Here is a 25,088-nt window from a genome sequence, read left to right as displayed (position 1 = left end):
AGAGGAGAACATATGCAAAACACTCTCCGACATAAATCACAGCAAGATCCTCTATGACCCACCTCCCAGAATATTGGAAATAAAAGCAAAACTAAACAAATGGGACCTAATGAAACTTAAAAGCTTTTGCACTACAAAGGAAACTATAAGTAAGGTGAAAAGACAGCCCTCAGATTGGGAGAAAATAATAGCAAATGAAGAAACAGACAAAGGATTAATCTCAAAAATATACAAGCAACTCCTGCAGCTCAATTCCAGAAAAATAAATGACCCAATCAAAAAATGGGCCAAAGAACTAAACAGACATTTCTCCAAAGAAGACATACAGATGGCTAACAAACACATGAAAAGGTGCTCAACATCACTCATTATCAGAGAAATGCAAATCAAAACCACAATGAGGTACCATTACACACCAGTCAGGATGGCTGCTATCCAAAAGTCTACAAGCAATAAATGCTGGAGAGGGTGTGGAGAAAAGGGAACGCTCTTACACTGTTGGTGGGAATGCAAACTAGTACAGCCACTATGGAAAACAGTGTGGAGATTTCTTAAAAAACTGTAAATAGAACTGCCATATGACCCAGCAATCCCACTTCTGGGCATACACACTGAGGAAACCAGATCCGAAAGAGACACGTGCACCCCAATGTTCATCGCAGCACTGTTTATAATAGCCAGGACATGGAAGCAACCTAGATGCCCATCAGCAGATGAATGGATAAGGAAGCTGTGGTACATATACACCATGGAATATTACTCAGCCGTTAATTCATTTGAATCAGTCCTAATGAGATGGATGAAACTGGAGCCCATCATACAGAGTGAAGTAAGCCAGAAAGATAAAGAACATTACAGCATACTAACACATATATATGGAATTTAGAAAGATGGTAATGATAACCCTATATGCAAAACAGAAAAAGAGACACAGAAATACAGAACAGACTTTTGAACTCTGTGGGAGAAGGTGAGGGTGGGATGTTTCGAAAGAACAGCATGTATACTATCTATGGTGAAACAGATCACCAGCCCAGGTGGGATGCATGAGACAAGTGCTCGGGCCTGGTGCACTGGGAAGACCCAGAGGAATCGGGTGGAGAGGGAGGTGGGAGGGGGGATCTGGATGGGGAATACGTGTAACTCTATGGCTGATTCATATCAATGTATGACAAAACCCACTGAAATGTTGTGAAGTAATTAGCCTCCAACTAATAAAAAAAAATAATAAATAAAAATAAAATAAAATACATTCTTTGTAACCAACCTACTATCCACCCCAAAACTTTCAAAATCTATCCTCTGCTTACAGGATAACATTCAAATGCCTCCTGTGTGTCATTGAAGTCTTCCAAAACAACTTGATGTGTTCCTTCTTTCATTATAAATCTTCTCCTACTTCTAGGAAAACAAAGTGGAAAAAGTCAAAATTCACTATGCACATGGCATTTTGAAAAAATCTTAATAAACATTGTTTCCAACCACACACACAACTCTGTGAGCTTATTAACCCCACTTGCACACGTGAGAAATCTGAAACTAAAAGAAGTTAATTAAGTGCCCTAAGGTGACACAAATAATGAATAACAGTACTGGGTTTTCATATCAAGTCTCCTTAGCCTGCTCTCCCCGTGATTCTCTCCACTGCTTCCCATGCATTTTCCAGCCTCTCAGCTTGTTCTTATGTTGTGCTGTGGCCTGGAGTATTCACCCAATCTCTCCTTTGTCTACCCAGACCTTACTAATTCAGAGGCCAGCCCAAACCTCCAGTCTCAGTGAAGTGTCTTTGATGTCTCCAGTTGATTTTTCTCCTCAGAACCAGTGTAGTATTCATTATCTATACCCCTCTCTTTGATGTTTTAACACATTATCTCATACTAACCACTTTATATGCATTTGCTTTTCATCCTGTTTGTGAAAATCTAAACTTTTAGGTATGAGATCATCATACTCTGCACATCCTTAAGTATTCTGCATGATTTTATGTACAGAAAAGTGTTACTACACAAATTGAATAGCCTGCATTCTCGAGACATGGAAAAGGATATTAAAATTATGTTTTACATTAATGTTGATCTTCATGTGAGCATAGGTCCCAGTTGCTTGAGTGACTAAGCATTTCCTTGATATTAATTTCTTTAGAAAAGAGAAACAAATATCATACATTTTTAGTCACTTATTTTTAACTTGTAGGGGCAATTATATTCTCAAAAGTATTTTCAGTAATTCCTATCAAATAGATACCAACTCTAATTTCACAAGAAAGCTGGATGATTTTGGTTTGACTGAAAAAAGCAGCCTGTGATCAAGTGGTGGAAGGTAATGTACCACAGTTTACAGCAAATCACTTAAATTTTTTGGAAAGCAAATCTCACTGCCTTTGCATTCATAACCCACTGAAAGCGAAAGACTTGTACAAAAATTTGAGGCAGATTTTCCAAGAGGCTTTTAAGGCCAAACAAAAGTATAGGCTCACTAGAAATATTTTGTTTGTTTGTTTCATGCTAATTTATAGAATACAACCATACGGAACAAGGCAGTCAAGTTCTGTAACTAGACAGTACACATCAGAAGACATCAGAAATAAGATGTACAGAGATGTGCTAGTGCATGACCACATCAAATTTGCTTTTTCAAATTTAAATGACCATATTAAATGGTTCAATTACCCTCCTCATTTGTGTAGAATTCCAGGCTCCATTTTATCCTTTGTGTGTGAATAAATTACAAAATATGACTGTGGTAACTATAATTGCTTTTATCCTCAGTAATCTCAGTATTCTTCCCATCACTTAAATAAAATTCTAAATTTGAGGTTTGTAAATATCAGCAAGTATTAAAAATTATTTTCCACCTTCATACAAGGCTGTTGAAACTAAATATCTCAATTGCACCAAAATCCAATGTTTACTTTAACTTTACATCAGAGAGTCCCTTAAAAAGGAGTCAATAATATTCACTCTGACTGCCCTGTAATTACAGAATCGTTGCCTAGAAATGGAGGCTTGGAAATTTCAAAAGATCTTTTCCTTATTTACAGCATAGCCCCTATCCATTTTTTGTTGTTGTTGTTGTTGTTGTTGTTGTTTTTTGTTTAGCCACAAACCAATCTTATTTAAATCCGGACTGTCCAACAGAATTATTCCATCAGCCGTTCATGATCTGAATTCTAGTGTGTGAGATCAATTTAAATATGGTACACATAAAAAGTCATGAGACACTTCTGTTTCATAATAAATAAGGCAGTGGCCAACTATTACTCATTGGTAGCTTTTTTGAGATAAGCTATCAAGTCCTCCCTCTCTCCCTTCTTCTTAATGCCAGCAATGATCATCTTTGTTCCAGGGATGTACTTCTTGGGATTCTCCAAGTACTCCATCAGCGTCTCCTCTCCCCAGGTGATACCTTTGTTCTTGTTGGCATCTGTGTAAGAGAATCCAGCAGCCTGACCCGTCTTTCGTCCAAACAGACCATGGAGGTTTGGCCCAGTCTGGTGCTTGCCTCCCTTTTCCACAGTATGGCACTGGGCACACTTCTGAACAAAAATCTTCTTGCCCTTCTCAACATCACCCATTTTTAAATCGTTCTTTCTCTGTGTGCGACCGAGAAGTTCCCGCTCGCAAGCCGAACGCCCCGCTTTCTAAGCCGCCCCTATCCATTTAAATATTTGTCTGGTATCTTTCTGCGTCTAATTGATGTGAGTAGATTGTCTATGAGAGTCAAGTCATACATTCTGGAGAGGCTTTGTAAATAATCTGGTCCACAACTAACCATAGCAGGATAGGACATAAAGATGAAAAGCTGAAAAGGCTAAATTAATTATGCCGTAATTAGGTTATACTACCATATAGAATTTAGCCATTATTAGAAGCCTAGGAGTTTCAGGAGAAATCATATAGTAATCTAAGTAAGTACTCTAAGAATAATGACCATTCAAGTTATACTTTATTGCTTATGTTCTATCACAGGACCAGACTAATATAAATTGGTAAAGCTATAAATATGTACAGATGACAGAGTTAAGTAGGAAATGCTCCTCAAAGGACCCTAGCATATTCTTCATCATTCTTTCCTTCAAGTTGGACATGCAAAATCCAGGGTCCAAACACAAGGAGCCAAAGAAGAGAACGGATGAGCGAGATAAGGTTTGACGACACACATAAGATATGTCGGGCTTCCTTGGTGGCTCACATGGCAAACAGCCTGCCTGCAATGCGGGAGCCCGGGTTTGATCTTGAGTCTGGAAGGTCTCCTAGAGAAGAGCAGGGCAACTCACTTCAGTATCCTTGCCAGGAGAATTCCATGGACCGAGGAACCTGGCAGGCTATAGTCCATGGGGTCACAAAGAGCTGGACACAGACTGAACAACTAACACACACACACACACACACACACACACACACACAAATGTCTAAGTCCTCCCTCACCTAGTGTATCTTATAAGGTTACATGCAATAATTTCACATATTAGAGAGATTGAGTATTATAGCTATTCATTTTGCAACAAAAATCACCTGAGGGCCCCTCTGTGCCAAACAATGTTCTAGGCACTGAGAATTCAGTGCTGTGGCCATAAACAGCTAATGAGAGGTTACAGCCCAGCAGAGAAAGCATTCAATAAGCAAATTGTTTCACAGATTGCCAACTGATAATGCTTGAGCTCAGTGGCTGCAAAAGGTAAGTAGAAAGTTTTACAGAGCCATACACCAGGAGTCAGAAAAATTTTCCGAAGTAATAATTATATTGCTTTATTAAATGCCACTAGTAAGTATTAATGGGCTTCCCTGGTGTCTCAGACAGTAAAGAATCCTCTTGCAATGCGGGAGACATGGGTTCGATCCCTGGGTCGGGAAGATCCTCTGAAGGAGGGCATGACAATCCACTCTAGTATTCTTGCCTGGAGAATCCCTGTGGACAGAGGAGCCTGGTGGGCTACAGTCCATGGGGTCACAAAGAGTCGGACACGACTGAGCGACTAAGCACAGTAAGTATTAACATTTAAGATGAGGTCCGACAAATAATTAACAAATAAATAACAAAAAATTTAGCTTGTTAAGGTATATATATGTATGTATTTGAGGTCATTTTATTGTTTTGTTTGATTTTAAACATGAGAGAGCCTCAAGTTTACCTAAAAGCTCTTTGGAAGGACCTATTAAGCAATAAGAGATTAAAGATAAGAGAAAGAGAAGGGCTAAAGATGGTATAAGTTTTCTGTGAAGTTTGGAGGGAAGAGGAGGGACTGACCTAGCTTGGAGAAGACGCAGTTCCTCTTAGAGTTTGCGCACAATAATTTAGAATTTGAATTTACCTATTGCAGTTTATTCATATATTGATTATTCATGCTTGATATGATTTTAAATGATGTTAAGGCTTTGGGTTTCACACATGAGAACCATATGTATGTGAAAGTGAAAGTGAAAGTGAAAGTCACTCAGTCATGTCCGACTCTTTGCAACCCCAAGGCCTATTCAGCCCATGGAATTATCCAGGCCAGAATACTGGAGTGGGTAGCCTTTCCCTTCTCCAGGGGATCTTCCCAACCCAGGGATCAAACCCAGGTCTCCCGCATTGCAGGCAAATTCGTTACCAGCTGAGCCACAAGAGAAGGCCAAGAATACTGGAGTGGATAGCCTATCCCTTCTCCAGGGGATAGCCTATCCCTTCTCCAGGGGATCTTCCCGACCCAGGAATTGAACTGGGGTCTCCTGCATTGCAGACGGATTCTTTACCAACTGAGCTATCAGGGAAACCCCTACGTATATGAAGCCATCAACAAACATCTCTGGATATCTGTTCTGTTGCAAAGTCTTGAATACACTCTTCTTGATACTATTCTTTCACATCAGACCCATTTTCAAAGTTTATAAAATTATTCCTTATGTGTAGTAAGTATTCCACTCAGTCGTTTCTGCTAATATGTACAAACTTTAGCCCTGACTGTGGCCCTCTATCATTTTTCTTTGCTAATCTCCACATATTAAGATTATTTTATGTTTCAGTTGTTTTTGGTATATGATTGATATATTATAAATTTCACACATTTAATGTATATGCCTTAATGAGTTGGACATAAGCATATACCCATGATATTATTAACATCATTACAACCAAGGGCTTAAAACATGTCTATCACCTCCAAAAATTTACTTCTGCTCTTTTGGAGGAATTCTTGTTTTATTTAGTTTTTTATTTCCTTTTTTCTTTCTTAAAGAACATTTAACATTAAATCTATCCTGTTAACATATTTTAAACTGCACAATACCATACCCAGTTTTTTAGGAGAGTCCATGCAGTATTTTGGAGTTCTTTTTGTTGATGTTTCAACGGCTAGCTTTCATTCATATTACATATGTAGCTATTGCAACTAAGATAGGTCAAAACTTCTTTGCTTTATACCACTCCAATAAAGCATCTTTTTAGTGCACAGCCTAAGACCTGCTTTATTAACAAAGCCCAAATACTGCAATTCACATTGGCGTCTCTTCTTGTGAATTCATCTTTACATTCTGTTCAGAAAATTTTAAATTTTTACTGTGAATTGTCTTACATGGCTCACTAATTCTCCACGCATGTAAATGTCAACTCTAAAATAATTTAGTTTGTTCTTCCTTTTTTAAAAATGGCTTTGGTTTCTCCCATAATGTCTAGTACAATTTGGGGCACAAAATAGATGCTACATAGATATATTTTGTTTTGACTTCATGACATTCCTCTAATGCTGATGGACTGGTCAAAATCCTCGATGTTATTGCTCCTATCTAGATATCAAATGAGATTTATAAGTGAAGTTAATAAAAGCTCTCAAGGAAATAAGGGCAAATTTTGTTGGAGAGCCAAGTTTCTGAGTTTCACAATCATATTGAGGTTGACCATCACTGAGAAGGTCTTTAGGTTGTCTGCGTGTGATTTGAAGTCACATTTAGTACCACTCTGGATGCGTCCCCTGCAAGCATATACTGGATTTATAGATTTGTTTTCATCTTTTATCAGAGCATTGTTTTATGTCATACTGCTGAAATGGCAGAATGGTAATGGTTTTCTCCTCTGTATAGTTAATGGAAATTTTTTACTGCTTTTAGATTCCTTCATAACTACATTTTCTCCAGGCCTAAGTCCATTTGACTGTCCCCAGTCTGAAAAATGATCTGTAATCTCTTGTAAGTCTGTGTGGGAGCATTTCTAGATGACTGACTCAGGATCTTTTCAATGATACCAATAGCATATTGAGTCGTAAGAGGTTTGCTAAGGCTTTGAAGTGGAGCAGAACAAGAGTTGTTCTTGTTCATTGTTGCATTCTTATCTAAGCTAAGGAATATGTATATAATCAATCTAAACTTACTGCACAGTTTATTTCACTTGATTTTAATAAAAAATGGATCAGTAGAAAACAATAAAAGCTAATATGGCCTGCTACAAATTCAGAAAATTTCCTCAGAAACTCGGTGATATTCTTGAGAAAACCAAAGCTACTTCTCAATAATACTTTCAGGTGAACTGTTTTTATGAAGCTGATTTAACCACGTCATTATCATTAAGAGACGTATATTGAGAACCCATAACATTAGATTATACTCAAAATTTTGAAATAGTTCTTGTTCTCATAGTAATTACAGTCTACTTGTAGAATAAAGTCCTTGAAACCTTATTTCTCATTAGTATTTCTTTTAAAGAAAACATTATCCAAATGAGAAAAAGGCTTAATGTGGAGACTGTACAGCTAATAGCATCATCTACTAGAATCTTTGATTAACAGAGCAATGAATCTACACAGAGCACAATTTGAGTCTCTGCCTTTCTTTCCAAAATTGATAGCGAATGCCCCTTAGTATTTACCCAAAGGAAAAAAAAAAAGTTTAAAACTCATGTTCACATGAAAACCTACACACAGATTTTTATAGCAGCTTTATCCACAATTTCTAAAATTTACAGCAAGCAAGATGTCCTTCAGTAAGAAATGGATAAATAAACCATGGTGCATCCATACAATGAAATATTATTTAATGCTGTAAAGAAGCAAACTATCAACTCATGAAAATACATAGAGAAAATCTGAATGTAAGTTTAAAAAAAAGCCAGTCTGAATGAGTACATACTATATAAATCCAGCTACGTGACATTGTGGAAAAGACAAAAAGACCATAGAGAGTCAAAAGATCCAGTTTCCAGGAATGAAGGAGAGAAGGTGGAGCACAGATAAGTTTTAGGGCAGTAAAAATACTCTGTATGATGCCAGAATGGTGGATGTATGTCGCCATACAATTGTCCAAATCCACAGAATGTACAACACTGAGAATGAACTCTAAGGTAAACTGTGGACTTTGGGTAATTATGATGTGTCAATATAGGTTTATTAATTGTAACAAGTGCATCAGTGCATCATTATAGTTGGGAATCTTAATAATGGGGGAGGCTATGTATATGTAAGTGTAGGGTGTATATAAGAAATCTCTGTACCTTCCTCTCAATTTTGCTGTGAACTTAAAACTATTAGAACAATTTTTAATTTAATTTAAAACAAAAATAAAAGTGATTCTGAAATGTTAAACCTTTTCTTTTCATTGTACATGAAAACAAGCTTTCACAGGCATGGCATCAAGCTCTACTTGGCCTTCTTAAAAGTCTCAGCAAGAAAGTTTTATGTCATTCTTCCACGGTCCCTCAAAAAAAAGTAAATACAAAAAAAAAAAAAAAAAGAAACAACAGTAGTAATCTTCAGAAAGATCAACATATCATTTTCAAAGAGATTTTATTGAAGTTCTGAACACCAAAAACAAAACAAGATACTCTTTATAAGGTGAGTTCTACTGTTGTATCAAAACTTAAATTCAGTTTTTTCTTACAAAGCATGAAGACAACATAAAATCAATTTCTAAGCCAATTATGAGATAAAATTATTAAAATCAACAATAGGACTCTAGACTCAATATTCTTTGATGCTCTTGAAGTTCATGTCACGCCAACAGCAGAAAATTCAGTCAAGAAAAATAGTACTCGTTCTTAGCTAACAAAAGAACTATTCTAGCAAATATAACTAGAACAACATGTCCTATCCTAGTCAGCAGCAAACAAGTGCTTACTAAGAATGATTATGCTTTTGTTATTTGCAAGTAACTGTTCTATGATAATACCAGCACTTCAAAGAAAGATTTGTTTACCAAAGTCTATACAGATGAAAACAATGGTATTCCAGAATATCTTCTCAAACAACTACCCAATAAGGGTCTTCTGCTTAAAGGAAAACAGAACAATTTCTATGTGGCATTTGGGTTTCCTCAATTAGGAATGACCAACAGCATCTCCAAAAACATTTTTTAGTCAGGTTTTTTTTACAATGGTAGAATTGTCTACACCTGTATATGCATATTGCTATTGATGTTTGGTCTGTGGTATGAACGGGAACGTTGAAACAGCAGTCCTTGACACTCTGTTTCATTAACCTTGCAGAGGCCTGCGCCGCGCCGTGCTCAGATGGACTGTTTAAAGCTGCTGCTTGATGATGCTGCTGATGATGATAATGATGATGATGATGACAATGACCACTGGTAGGTTAGTTGGGGACCTTCTGCTGTCCCCTAAATATGATTTTCTCCAGTTGGTCAATAATTTGCCTTGCCCTACTAATGGTAAAGGACAATTAAAGTGTATACTAAATATTTTAATACTTTAAAAATTATCAGCCTTTGCAAAGCTGATGAAGTTAAATTATTACCACAGTTAGAGAAGCTTACATGGGTTACTATTTACAAAATAAGCGGCATTTGTGGTCTGGAAAATATTTTTAAAAAACAAGTAGCATTTTTGTTGTGAAAGAACATTTAAAAAATATAAAATATATAAAGCAAAAATTCATTTTTATTCCTCCTCAATGCATCTGCCCCTCTCCAGATGCCTTTTCCATAAACAGAGTAATCACTAATAATAGCGTAAGTAACCTTGCAAACATTTTTCTGTACACTTAAACCCCTTGTGGATGCTGTATAAACTAGTTGGTAGTCACACACTTGGTCCCACATGGAGGGGGTGAAGGTACTCTTGAGCTATCATATCCTTCTTGTTTTAAAATGCTGTGAGTTATCTCTAAGGGTAAAATGGCACCCAAGAAAGACAGCTTCTCAAGTCTTCCTTTGAATTCCTTATCCAGTTAGAGATACTGTGTAACTCATAGCACCTGGCCTGTTGCTCTGACCTAAAATTAGGGAATGAGCCTTCCTGGTTATCAAATCTCTTCTCTTTCAGTTTACAATGTTTTTACCAACAAAAAGTCTTGCTGGCAGAGCTTCAGTTAAGATGGCCTGACTCTCAACAAGAGAAAGTGGTGGTCTATGGGGAGCAACTGAACTGTTCGTAAGATGCCCGGCTGATGGTAAAGGACCCCCTGCTGTTTCCCAGCCTCAGGGAGGCTCCATCCACTGCAAGTTCTTCATTTTTTTTTTTTTCATTGTGTGTTCTTGAAATAATTTATAGCAAGGGCACATTAGCACTTGGCGCTTCAGTCAATGGACACGATTAAAATAGGACTATTAAAGTATTGGGAAATATTTTTTCTGCCTTCTAAAATTGCGTTTTATTAGTGTAGGGTGGTTCTAAAACATGTGTCCATAAAACCATTCCTTTGTCACTCTCTGTCTTCATTTCTCTTACAAGTACAAACCTGAAAGATGAGAGTCTTGTTTTTTGTACCATGTAACCAAGATATTTGATATTTCATTACTCTTATTTACAAGGAAATGCTGGTTGAATTTTCTAGTTCATCATAGGCTGAGTATCAGGTACTGAACACCAAATAAACGGCAGTAAGAGGTGACATGACTAAAAATGCCCAACTCTGAGCACCTATACCTGAGATGGACGAGTCTGCACTCCATGACCCACTGGAGGGTCACAAGAGCTCAGGGTTTTGGATTGAGTTCTCATTAATTAGTAAAAGAAGAAATATATCAATGGGTACTACATCATGATGTGATACAGAATTTCTTCTTATTATAATCATAAGCAAAATGCTTGGTTGTTATTTCCAACATCTTGGAAAACAGAAATAGAATTTATGATTACTCCAAAAAATAAAATGAGTGTTCTCTTGAAAGGAGCTAAGGGCTAATCATGCATTTTTATCATAGGAAGAAATCAGTAAATAGTGAAGACTCACCAGTAAATAAATATGAAAGATAAAGATTTAAAGTGATCATAAATACAAAACTGAACAAAGGTTTGAAAAACAATTCTCTGATTTTAAAATCTTGTAAGAAGCTGATGTATTCAGGATTATGACCACCAAAATCTAGAGAATGCTCTTTGTGCATAAATGATTCACTCTAGTTTGAATAAATTAATTTTAACAAAAATGCAAAAAATAAAAGGCAAATGTTCAGAGGAAATAATGAAATAATTTTTAATAAAATTATTAAAAATATTTGTTTGTAGGTGTTAGCATTATAAAGGCAACCATTATATATAAAATGATCCATTATGAATAAACTATAATATTAGAAGGAAATTGGGATGCTAGAGACCACTTTCTCCCACTCACACCTGAACATATGAAAGCACTAGTAAACATAGGCTAAGCTGCCAAGACAGTAAATTGAGACTGTCATTCATTGACTCCACATTCAAGAACTGCCTAACGTGTGCCAGGCACTCTGCTGGGGACCCAGGTACCCACACGATAAGAATGCAATGCCTATTCTCCAGGATTGTCAATATTAAGGGAAAAACTGTCCTGTTTCTGTGATCAGGTAATCAGATAAATGATTATAGAAATCTGTTAAGTGCTATATTAGAGGCATGCATATAATAAAGTTCTTTGATCTTTCTGGACATACAAAAAAAAAAAAAGACTAAGTATTCAAAATTCCAGCCAAATCTTAAAGTGTGAGTTGGAATTTGCCTAGTGACCAAAAACTAAAAAATAAGAATGGGAAGAATGGCTATTTAGAAAGTAGACATAGTAGTTACAAAGGCATGACAACAAATAAAAAACAACAACATGAAAAGGCACGATGAGGTTTTGGGAGCTGTAGATAGGTCTTAAACGTCAAATGCAGGACTCCTGTCTTAGCTACAGTCTGAAGCACAAGCAGACCATGAGGGCTTTGCGTATCATTCCAAAGGGTTTGCTTTTCATACAGTGAAAGGGTTTGCTTTATATACAGTGAAGAGCCAGGTCAAGGTTTCAAAGAGCCAGGTCAAGTAAAAAACTGTGGGATCATATTTATGTTTTAGAGATTAACTCCTTGGTGTGAATGGCTGATGGAAAGTCCAAAATTCAGAGTGTGTTTTGAAGAAACTTTCTTGCAGTTCTTGACTGTGTGCATGAAGCATGATTTTAAAACAAAATCTCCTTCAGGGCTGTCTTTGAATGAAAATGAAACAATGAATTTACCCCAGTATCATAGACTGCTCCAGATGGATGAAATCTTGTAACTCATTTATCCTACCCCAACTCTTACTACTAATTTATTCATCTATTTGTTTCTCAAATATTTACTGAGTGTCTGCAGTGTACTAGACAAACTCTCTGCTTTAATGAAGCATATTACCTACATTATTTAGACAATAAAGAAACAATTATTGAAATAAATTTACATTTAAAAATAGTAATACATGCAGGTAGTGATGAAGTAATTCTGCAAGAATGCTATATAGGAGCCCCGTATAGATGGTGGGCTTGGAAAAGGCCTATTTAGAGAGTGATTATTAATTGTTACCTAAGGGATGATTAGGAAATGATTAAATAAAATGTAAAGAAGGGAAATACTGTGCAAAACAATGATGCAGGAAAGGTCTTGATATAGAAGCTGGGCATGTTTAGGGATGGTGAGCAAGCAGGACAGTAGTAACAGAGACACTGGGGACTTTGATGACAGTGATCAGGGCACTATAGCAGGTGAAAAATGCAGTCAACAAAAATCTGTTTGTAATGGTTCATGTCTCATGACTCCTAGTCCATGTTCTTTACTTTAGAGCCTAGAAACAAAAATATGTGGAGGAAAAAAAAATATATGTATATATATATACGTATCTTTCCAGTATAATTCAGTATCTATCATGTCATCTGCATTGGGGAAAAAGTCTTGCTTCTAGCATGCTGTGTTACATTTTTGGTCCTTTTTTCCTTAAAGAGATATACAATCATATGGCCAACTGTATCAAGAACCGAATCTACTCTGGCTGGTCATATAATTTCCCAGGCTATTCTAATAAGAATTTAAATAAACAACATTGAAGACTATGATCTAAATATCAGAAGCTCACAAGGATGATGAACAAGAAAAAAAAAAAAAACAGAATGAGTGACTAATAAGTCATTCATGAATTTAAACTATCTAGAATAATTAAAACATCCACTTTCAGCAAATAAGCCATTGAAAGCAAATTTTGCTATTTTTTAATGATCTGACTCACACTGTGGCAGGAAGTTTCACTTAATATGTGTATATGATTATGTAGATCAATGTTTACATTTTTACATTCTTATAGACATGTTGTGAAAATAAAGTGCGTAAATAACTTATTCCCTGGTTACCAGAAAATGTTTATACATGGATTGTAATAACACAGATGAAAGGTTGGGGTGGAGGGGGTAGGCACCGAATAGGCCAAATCATCCTTATTCTCAGTGCTCTTCTGCATTATTTATGTGTGTGGTAGAACTAATATCCCATATATGTTTCCCTTTAGAATGAATTTTTCAAGCTTCCTCTCAAATAAGTACAATGTTGTGAAAAGTGTTACGCTTTCATTATGTGAAGAGAAAAATGTGATATTTTTTCGGATAGCTTTTTTACTCAAGCAACTCAGAGAAGGAATTTATTTTTCACCACTTCAATCTTGTCATTTATTTAGTCCTCAGTGGGGAATAGTGTCTTTGCTTTGGTGGAACTGAGCAATTTGTAGAGGAAAGGATAAAGTCCCTATAGTAAGTTCTGAGGCCATTCTTTTATAGATCTCTGGCACATACAATTATTAATTACCTTCAAAGATAAATACACTCAGTTTGTAATCTTTATGTTGTTAACTCAGTTTTTATACCTGTCATTACTCTTTTTTTAATGATAAGATTAACTATATTCTTGAATGATATAAATTCTGATGGTAAGCATAATACTTGGTACCGACAGAATGTTCAAATTTCTGAATTCTTTGAGCTTTAGATCTGGGGCATTTAATGGAAAATGGGGGCTTCCCTGGTGGCTCAGATGTTAAAGAATCTGCCTGCAATGTGGGAGGCCTGGATTCAGTCCCTGGGTTGGAAGATCTCCTATAGGAGGGCACAGCAACCCACTCCAGTACTCTTGCCTGGAGGATACCCATGGACAGAGGAGCCTGGCAGGCCACAGTCCATGGGGTCGCAGAGCTGGACACGACTGAGCGACTAAGCGCAATGGAAAAAGGAATGAAAATTAGATTTAGGTGTTTTGATTAAATCTCAAAGCCATGGTCATGAATATTATATGCTGTACTGTACCTAACGGCTTCCCTGGTGGCTCAGAGATTAAAGTGTCTGCCTGGAATGCGGGAGACCCAGAAATATTAGAATATTTCTATTAGTGAGCTTTTGAGATATGCTTTCTATTTAACAAATATTTACAGCCCAAATATTTGCCAGAAATCATCCTGCTTTTCTTTGGGGTGGGGAATAGGGTCCTGGAAATGACTATATTAATAAAATATATTTCTTAGTGCTACCATAGATATTTACAGATACATGGATAGTGGATATCTGTATTATGCATAGAAATATTATATAGAGAGATAAAATAATACTCTTATTACAGAATACTTCAACACATGAATTCAAAACTGGCTCTATCAATTTTCAGTTGTGCTAAAGCTGTTTTTTACACACTCAGAACCTCAATTCACCTACTTTGTAAGGGATGTGGATTAATGATCAGTCATAATTATAAAAGCCAACCTAAGCAAAAATTCTTCCCTTTTTCCCCTTACTTTCCCCATAGTGTGCAGAAAGAAAAAAACTGAAATGTAATAAAAAATAAGAAAAACATAAGGTCTTAAAATCAGAAAGAAAGAAAAGAAAATGTAATAAAAACAGAAGATCTTGAAATTGGAAAGAAAATGAAAGGAAGAAGTAGAAATTTTAAAAGGAAAAAGAAAAGAGTTGAACTGTGTGCTAAATACTTTAATATTACCATGAGTTTCTTAGGAAGAATTTCTCTAAAGTCTATGGCATGAATTGTTTACCCCAGACACACTGAGGGTAGCTAAACATAGGTGAATCCACACTGCAGTAACAACTCAAGCTATTTCAATCAGAACTTGAGTCTATTCACATAGACCCTTCATCAAAGAAACTATTATATCTGGTTTCTTGTATCAGGTGTATTACATTAACTAATTGGCTTTATTGTTGGTGACAACCACTAGAATCTTCAGAGCCTTTAGTGTTTTGTTTTTTTTTCCCTTCAAAAATTCAAATGATATCCTAAATTTGAGAGAAGAGATTAAGCTTGATGGTGTATATCCATTTAAGGGGATAGGAAAACATATTTCTTGGATCTATATCACTTGAGACTCACAAATCAATATCTCACAATCTTCTAAACCTAGTCTGTATATCAGCAATCAATCCACAAACTCCAAAAAAGAAAAAGAAGGCTACTATGTGATTCTCTGATGAAAAATCACTCCAAACAATTTTAATCTCCTGCAATAGGGGAATGCATTTTATTTTTCACTACTGGGAATCAGAGCCACTCGATATTTTTTCTATAGTGGACAAGTTAATGGACCAAAATTATCTTCTTTAATTCAAATTCAGGAAGTAATTGATATAAGGTAGCTTGATTTTAATCTGACCACTCCATCAGCAGAATTTAAACATCCACTTGCCTCAAATCAGTAGTCATCCAGATAATAATTACCTAGGTATGATCTGTTTACATTACCCTTTAGTAGAACTCAATTCTTTCATCTCTCTTTGCACTTTAAAATTTTAAGAAACCTGATTTGTAGAATGAGATGATAGTGTCTGGCCTTTTTTTTTTTTTAAGCATCCCATTATTAATAAGCCAGTGATAATTAAAGTAACAATAATTGATGCTAAAAGGAATTAAAACACAAGTTCAGGCTTTAGATTAGACGAGAGTGCTGATTTACAAAGTAGTCATTCAAGCGATCTAGAATATACATATTGCTGCATTATTAAAGTTGAATTCTTCTACAGAATTTCTTTAGACATTGAAATTATATCTGCAGCTTGTTTAATATCCATTTGCTAAACACTAGTCTAATGCATTAAATATCTCAGGTACATCTACATCCTAAGAAGAAATTTTTGAAACAAAAGATGGTAAGGCAAAGAAATTTGTCTCAAAGGTTAAATAACAGACAGATGATGAGATAAGTATTGATACTGAGGCCTATATGGCTTTCCTAAGGCTTTACAACTCTTATCCTGGAGGCAGACATTGATGGGGTTTTCTTCCTATAAAACATATTCTGAGACTAGGCCCTCCTCAGCTGGTAAAGAATCTGCCTGCAATGAGGGTTACCTGGGTTCAAACCCTGGGTTGGGAAGATCCCTTGGAGAAGAGAAAGGCTACCCACTCCAGTATTCTGGCCTGGAGAACTCCTTGGAATGTATAGTCCATGGGGTCACAAAGAGTCAGACACGACTGAGTGACTTTCACTTTTCACTTACCATAAACAAAATTCCTAAAGCAAATATAAATACAGTGCCCCATTATTAAGATATCACTAAATCTTAATTGGATATCATTTCCAAGAATGTCATCTTTCACATACCTCTGTTCAAAGGAGTAAATTTCATTTTCTTTTGAAAAGCAATCTGGTATCTATGGCTTTGATATGCACAGAGGGATTTCCTCCATCCAACCCAAAATTCATTTCCAGATAAGAAAAAGAAAGACTGCTACCTGAAAGTTGAACTAAACATCAATATCAAATTGCTTGAAACACATATGTGTAAAGTCATAGTAAGTTATAGAAGTTCTCCTTGGAGTCCACAAGATTTGAGGAATGAGTCAATCAAAAAGTGAACTGTTAGAAACCAAAGCACTTACAAGACAAGGAAAACATAAGTAAATAAATAGAAACAGTACTGACAGTACCCACCCAAATTCTTCAGTGCCCAAGGGCTTGAGTCAATCTATCAGTGTATTACATATGTACTTTGGATATGAATTCTCATTTACCAGAAGCCATCAAACCTCATTGAGTTACCAATTCTTGCTGTTCCAATGGCTTACCAATCACAGCAAGTTTGTGATGATAAAGTAGCTTCTTAAGACACTCGTCTGCAGAGAATGAAAGCATTGACCACTGAATATGAGTGTTCAGGACCTTAGCCAGTTTGCTTCTTATTATAAACAAATCAACTAATGTTCTCATCTTATGTATCAACATGTATGAATTCTGTTAGCATAAGCCAAGCATGAGAAACAGAGTCTACTCTCATTGCTGCTGAAACCTGTTTCTGAACCGTTAAGATTGAGAGTTAGATTAAGCAGTACAGTAGGCGCATCCAGGCAGAAGAACCACTGAGTCTCCTCTAGACAACCAACAGACCTACTTATCAGTGACACTCTGATCCTGGCTCTTTTCCTTGAAAATCTGACTTGCATAGAATCAAGGTGAGAGAACTGGTAGAAAAGGAGAGGACAATCCAAGTAATCTGAAACTAGGAGTACTGTAAATAAGAAGGAAGATCCTAAGACAAGGTATTAAATAATGGCAAGAATACAGACTTTGAGTAACCTTATCATTACTCTTCCTCTAACCTGATCCCGTAGCTACAAAATAATACCTAACTCACAGGATTGGTTTTTTGGGGGAGGAAGAAGGGACTTACGCGAAATAGTAGATGTCATTCTCAGAGCCTCACATAAGTGTTTAATATATAGTTGACTTTTTCCCCTTATCATAATTTTACTTGTGTGTATTTTAACACAGGGCTTTCCTGGTAGCTCAGTGCTAAAGAATCCACCTGCCCAGTGCATGAGACATGGGGTTGGTCCTTGGGTTAGGAAGATGACCTGGAGGAGGAAATGGCAACCCACTCCAGTATCCTCGCCCAGAAAATCCCATGGACAGAGGAGACTGGCAGGCTACAGTCCACTGGGTCACAAAAGAATCGGACACAACTTAGCAGTTAAACAACAGCAATTCATAACAGAGAAACCCACCACTAAACATCAACAATTCATAATAGAGCAACACCCCCCTGCCCCGTTGTTGTTCAGTGGTCACTCAGTTGTGTCTGACTCTTTGTGACCCCATGGACTGCAGCACACCAGGCCTCCCTGTCCTTCACCATCTCCCGGAGCCTGCTCAAACTCATGTCCACTGAGTCAATGATGCCATTCAACCATCCTGTCCTCTGTCATCCCCTTCTCCTCCCACCTTCTTTCTTTCCCAGCATCAAGCTCTTTTTTGATGAGATGATTCTTCGCATCAGGTGGCCAAAGTATTGGAGCTTCGGCTTCAGCATCAGTCCTTCCAATGAATATTCAGGATTGATTTCCTTTAGGATTGACTAGTTTGATCTCCTTACAGTTCAAGGGACTGTCAAGAGTTCTCTAACACCACAACCCACCCTAGTCTTAAGAATTTGAAAACAAGCAACTTTAGTTTCCACGTGGTCCTTTTCTGCCTAAGTAACTGTTTTTCTCATAGTATTTTCCTTCCACCATGAATGGTGGAAAGTAAAACAGATACAGTAGCTGGTTCTCAGGTGTTGGACCTTCTTTTTTTATTAGTTAGCATTTCATAGAATTGAAGGCCCTTTGAAATCCTTTTATCCAACCTATACTTCCACCTGATAATCATACCTAATCCATTGATAGCAGTTGACTCACTATTTTGAAGTCCTTTTTAATTGACAGCTGGAAGAGAGCACTGTTTAACCCCAGACAATAAATGACTATTTTGGAAATCCAAGCATATAAGTAAGAAAAGGCACATCAATGCACAGATCCTGCTCTTAAAGCAAACTTTCACATAGCACTAATCCCGTTTTCCCATATATTCTCAGGAACACAAGCATTGCTAGAGGTAGCAAAAGGTTTTCTTTCTTGTGTTAATCTTTGGTTTCATCAGCCTCTTCCAAGGGAGAAAGAAAAGTGTATTTTAATTCTGTAATCACTTAATTTTGGACATGTGTTTCCCAGTTTTAGTTGTGTTTATGATAGATCATTTTATTGATAGTACATCTTGTTTCTATTACATTGTATCAATTTCACATATAAGGGAAGTGGCATAACAGGTCATAATTTATCAAGAAAAATAGTAAGAGAAAATGTCAAATAAAAGCAGTAAGTATGTGATGACTCTAAAGAGCACAAGTAACTTGAGGAAATCAGTTTTAAAGTTATAATTTAAATCACAGTCTAGTGACTCTAGCCAGAGGAAATTTAAAAAACAGGTTGTGGCAACAGTGACTACAAATTCAAAAAAGGACTGGCTCTTAAAATTTCTGCAAAAAACTATGAGTCAAGCCTTAAGGAACTTCTATATTAAGGTACCAGTTATGAAACCACACTATATCTCCACATACCAGGGTGAACTCTCTCTTACATGGTTTAGTTGGAGAAAGAGCTACTTTATATCATAACAATTATTAACATTATTGGAGTGCCTACTGTGTGCCTGGTACTTGCCTAAGCTCTTTATTACATCAACTCATGTACAACAAAATAGCCCAACGAGGCTAATACTAGTATTTCTCCTCTTCACCAGTGTAGGTCTGAAGGCACAGAATATGAAGGGCCATGCCCAGGTAAGTAACACAGTCATCTGGAAAATGGCAAAGCTGAAATTTTAATCCAAACAATTTGACTCTACATCTGAATTCCTAACCAAGTTACTATAATGCTTTTCTTCTAAATACAAGCATTCTTGCTATCATGCCACATAAGTGTTTCAGGGTTGGGAGGACATGCTTCCAGTAAAATCTCATGGTGAAAATAATGTTGGCTTAGATCACCAAAAGCCTACTATATCCAGAGAACTAACAAAACAATATCAATCATAATAAAACAGAGCATGCATACATTCCAAGTCGCTTTCGCTTCAGTCGTGTCTGACTCTATGTGACCCTATGAACTGTAGCCCGCCAAGCTCCTCTGTCCATGGGATTCTCTAGGCAAGAATACTGGAGTGGGTTGCCATTCCCTTCTCCAGGGGCCCTTCCCGACCCAGGGATCAAATCTGAGTCTCTTATGTCTCCTGCATTGGCAGTCGGGTTCTTTACCACTAGAGCCACCTGGGAAGCCCCAATAAAAACATAAATGCATCTAAAATATGTTTGGCATTGGCTTCTGATATCACAGTTAATTCTTCCCAACTTCAGTTGTGGCACTTCTATCTTCTTTGATGTGAACTTTTGGAGGGCCTTTGCTTTCAAAACAAACATGTTCCTCAAATCAAAAATCTTCTCCAGATAGTAGCCTCATTTGTTAACCATTGTTTAATAACCACCACACAATTGCACTCAGCTCACATGTTAGTGAAGTAATGCTCAAAATTCTCCAAGCCAGGCTTCAACAGTACATGAATCATGACCTTCCAGATGTTCATGCTAGGTTTAGAAAAGGCAAAGGAACCAGAGACCAAATTGCCAACATCTGTTGGATCATTGAAAAAACAAAAAAGTTCCAGAAAAATATCTACTTCTGCTTTATGGACAATGCCAAAGCCTTTGACTGTGTGGACCACAAAAAACTCTTGAATATTCTTAAAGAGATAGGAATACCAGACCACCTCACCTGCCTCTTGAGAAATCTGTATGCAGGTCAGGAAGCAACAGTTAGAACTGGTCATGGAACAACAGACTGGTTACAAATAGGGAAAGGAGTACATCAAGACTGTATATTGTCACCCTGCTTATTTAACTTATATGCAGAGTACATCATGAGAAATGCTGAGCTGGATGAAGCACAAGCTGGAATCAAGATTGCTGGGAGAAATATCAATAACCTCAGATATGTAGAAGACACCACCCTTATGGCAGAAAGCGAAGAAGAACTAAAGAATCTCTTAATGAAAGTGAAAGAGGAGAGTGAAAAAGTTGGCTTATAACTCAACATTCAGAAAACTAAGATCATGGCATCCAGTCCCATCACTTCACGTCAAATACATGGGGAAACAGTGGAAAGAGTGACAGACTTTATTTTGGGGGGCTCCAAAATCACTGCAGATGGTGACTGCAGCCATGAAATTAAAAGACGTTTACTCCTTGAAAAAAAAGCTATGACCAACCTAGACAACATATTAAAAAGCAGAGACATTACTTTACCAACAAAGGTCCATCTAGTCAAGGCTATGGTTTTTCCAGTAGTCATGTATGGATGTGAGAGTTGGACTATAAAGAAAGCTGAGCACCGAAGAATTGATGCTTTTGAACTGTGGTGTTGGAGAAGACTCTTGACAGTCCCTTGGACAGCAAGGAGATCCAACCAGTCTATCCTAAAGGAAATCAGTCCTGAATATTCATTGGAAGGACTGATGGTGAAGCTGAAACTCCAATACTTTGGCCACCTGATGCGAAGAACTGACTCATTTGAAAAGACTCTGATGCTGGGAAAGATTGAAGGCAGGAGGAGAAGGGGAAGAGAGAGGATGAGATGGTTGGATGGCACCACCGACTTGATGGACATGAGTTTGAGTAAACTCTGGGAGTTGGTGATGGACAGGGAGGCCTGGCGTGCTGCAGTCCATGGGGTCGCAAAGAGTCGGACACAGCTAAGCAACTGAACTGAACTGAATAAGGGAGGAAATGGCAGCACCATCTCCTTCACATGCACTTGAAATTCACTGTAGTATAACATGATGGAGTACAAGCACAGCTTACACTAAAAGAATTCACTGTTATAGAGTTTTAGGTATTTTAATACAGGTTTATATGTTGCTATAACCTTTACACACCTAGAGCTGGATATCCTGGAGTGTGAAGTCAAGTGGGCCTTAAGAAGCATTACTATGAACCAAGCTAGTGGAGGTGACACAATTACAGCTTAGTTATTTAAAATCCTAAAAGATAATGTGGTTAAACTGCCATACTCAATATGTCAGCAAATTTGGAAAACTCAGCAGTGACCACAGAACTGGAAAAGGTCAGTTTTAATCACAATCCAAAAGAAGGACAATAGCGAAGAATGTTCCAACTATTGCACATTTGCACTTAGTTCACATGCTAGCAAGGTTATGCTCAAAATCCTTCAAGCTAGGCTTCAGTAGTATCTGAACTGAGAACTTCCAGATATACAAGCTGGGTTTAGAGAAGGCAGAAGAACCAGAGATCAAGCTGCCAGCATTCACTGAATCATGGAGAAAGCAAAGGAGTTCCAGAAAAACGTCTACTTGTGTTTCATTGACTGAACTAAAGCTATTGACTGTGTGGATCACAAGAAACTGTGGAAAATACTTAAAGAGATAGGAGCACCATACCACCTTACCTGTCTCCTAAGAAACCTGTATGCAGGTCAAGAAGCAATGGTTAGAACCTTATATGGAACTGACTGGCTCAAAATTGGAAAAGGAGTATGACAAGGCTGTATATTGTCACTCTGCTTATTTAACTAAAGTGCAGTGTGCATGATGTGAAATGCTGGACTGGATGAAGCACAAGCTGAAATCAAGATTGCTGGGAGAAACAGCAACAACCTCAGATATGCAAATGATGCCACTCTAATGGCAGAAATGAAGAGTAACCAAAGAGCCTCACAATGAGGGTGAAAGAGGAGAATGAAAAAGCTGGCTTGAAACTCAGGATTAAAAAAGCTAACATCATGGCATCTGGCTCCATCACTTCATGGAAAATAGATGGAGAAAAAGTGGAAACAGTGACAGATTTTATTTTCTTCGGCTCCAAAATCACTGCAGATGGTGACTTCAGCCACGTAATTAAAAGATACTTGCTCATTGGAAGAAAAGCTATGATAAACCAAGACCATGTATTAAAAAGCAGAGACATCACTTTGCCAACAAAGGCCCATATAGTCAAAGTTATGGTTTTTCCAATAGTCATGTACAGATGTGAGAGTTAGACCATAAAGAAGGCTGAGTGCCACAGAATTGATGCTTTTGAATTGTGGTGCTGGAGAAGACTCCTGAGAGTTCCCTGGAGAGCAAGGAGATCAAAGTCAATCCTAAAGGAAATCAACCCTGAATATTAATTGGAAAGACTGATGCTGAGGCTGAAGCTCTAATACTTTAGCCACCTGATGCAAAGAGCTACTTTGGAAAAGAGGACTGGAGGACAGAGAAGCCTGGCATGCTACAGTCCATGGGGTCACAAAGAGTCAGACATGACTTAAGAGACTGAACAACAACAAGACATTTATTATGATAGTTCACCTTGATCACTTAAAAAAAAAAAAACTCTGAAAAAAAGTCATGTGTGAGTCAACACCTACCAACATCATTCCCGTATTTACTGGTCATGTGACCAGTAGTGTGCTCAGTCACTCATCTGTGTCTGACTCTTTGGGACCCCATGGACTATAGCCTACCAGACTCCCCTGTCCATGGGATTTTCCAGGCAAGAATACTGGAGTGGGTTGCCATTTCCTCCTCCAGAGGGATCTTCCTGACCTAAGGATCCTACTGTGTCTCTTGGATCTCCTGCATTAGCAGATGGATCTTTTACCACTGCGCCACCCAGTGTTAAAGAAACACAGATCACAGAATAGACATGATTGTAACCAGTTGTGGTTACCAGATTATTCTACATATAAAAATGGTCAAAACAGAGTCATATTTACTCACAATTAAAACTATCCTGATTATAATGACCTTCATCTTTTTTTCAACAAATATTTTTGACCATCTACCCTATACAACACATGATATAGACAAGTGAGGATATAATGGGGTACATGATGGACTTGAACTCTCCTATCACGGAGACCAGAAATGTCTCCTGGGTTTTTCAAAAGATGTGTATAAATCCTGCTGTGAATTTAAGCTATCATGATTTTACCAGGGAAGTATCAGCTTTGGATTGTTCTTCTAACTTAAGATGAACTAAGTTTTCATATTCTGGGTTTTGGTCCCAGTCAATGACAAACCTCCCCAGCACACATCAAAATACATCTAAAAACACAGGAAACAGATGAGCTCAATCCAAATATGCATTTCCCGACCCACTGATTGTGTTTTCTTTTTTTAATATTATAGTGAACCACCTCATCCATCTGTCACAAACTGCAAACATAGTAATCTGAATAACTTAATTGTCCTAGAAAAACACATTCCAATTTTGGAAATCCTATTTTTAAAGGAAAGAGTCCTTCTAATGTGATGAAACACTGTTTTGATTTACTAAATAAAATGCCATGCTTGAAATGTAACCCTGCTTAGATCAAAGTGAAGTATGTATCAGCGCCATTCCCAGTCTCCTCAGGACCCCAAGTTCTTCATGACGATTCCAGACACTGGGCATGCCCACTCTAACAGTGTATGACACAACTGTCACCTGCAACGGTGAACTCATCCCAGGCCTGTTCAGACCCTTCAACACATTGACACCAAGATGGCGTTAGACATGCTCAAGAGACAGTGAGTCAAGTTCTGTACAAATAGTAAAGGAGGAGAGAGCAGAAATAGGTGGGAAGAGCTTTCAGTTCTGATACTTGTGTGAGTCTGATACTTGTGAAGGGAGATATAGAAGAAAGGATAGAGTAGGAAGAGCTTCATACCAAAGCAGAGTACAGTGAAAGCCTCCAGCAGGCTGGATGGGAGTCCCTACCTATTAGAAGATTCCAAAATCGGAGAATAGCCCCCACTCCAGTACCTCTGCCAGGCTCAGCCACTGGCTGGTTAGCAGTCTAGGAGAATAATGGCCTCAGCATCAGGCTGTCAGTCAACTATTCTCCCCACAGCAGGTTAATATTAGATAAGTGCATTAATAATTATCTTTATAATAGAACATCTTTCTAATTTAATCAGTCAGGGAGTTTACAAGTCACAAAGTTAGTGCTAGATCACTAAAGAACTTTCTGTTAGGCCTTAAGCCAAGATGTACTATAAAATAACTTGGGAACTTTGTTCCACTGAAGCAAATCGACTCTATGGTGCAAAGCCTTGTAAAACTCCCTCTATTC

The 25,088-nt window shown here is 37.4% G+C and overlaps 1 protein-coding gene and 1 long non-coding RNA gene across 3 annotated transcripts in view; both read right to left on the bottom strand.

Moving 5' to 3' along the window:
- The window catches only part of LOC122683905, a 113,803-nt gene extending 89,011 nt beyond the window's left edge, over positions 1-24,792 (bottom strand). The window contains exon 1 of one of the 2 annotated variants that reach the window (XR_006337867.1): positions 24,734-24,792. This is a non-coding gene — a long non-coding RNA (uncharacterized LOC122683905). The remainder of the gene's footprint in view (positions 1-24,733) is intronic. The other variant, XR_006337868.1, reaches the window with a different exon arrangement.
- Positions 3,182-3,645, bottom strand: LOC122683904 (cytochrome c-like). The gene has a single exon (XM_043887830.1). It carries the CDS (start codon positions 3,572-3,574, stop codon positions 3,257-3,259), a length of 318 nt encoding a protein of 105 aa, XP_043743765.1. The 5' UTR covers positions 3,575-3,645; the 3' UTR covers positions 3,182-3,256.
- Positions 24,793-25,088: the final 296 nt, after the last annotated feature.

Source organism: Cervus elaphus, chromosome 25 (assembly GCF_910594005.1).
Source record: "Cervus elaphus chromosome 25, mCerEla1.1, whole genome shotgun sequence".
Classification (NCBI taxonomy): domain Eukaryota; kingdom Metazoa; phylum Chordata; class Mammalia; order Artiodactyla; family Cervidae; genus Cervus; species Cervus elaphus.
The sequence above is the reverse complement of the archived record's forward strand: the minus strand, read 5'-3'. Positions and strand labels throughout refer to the sequence as shown.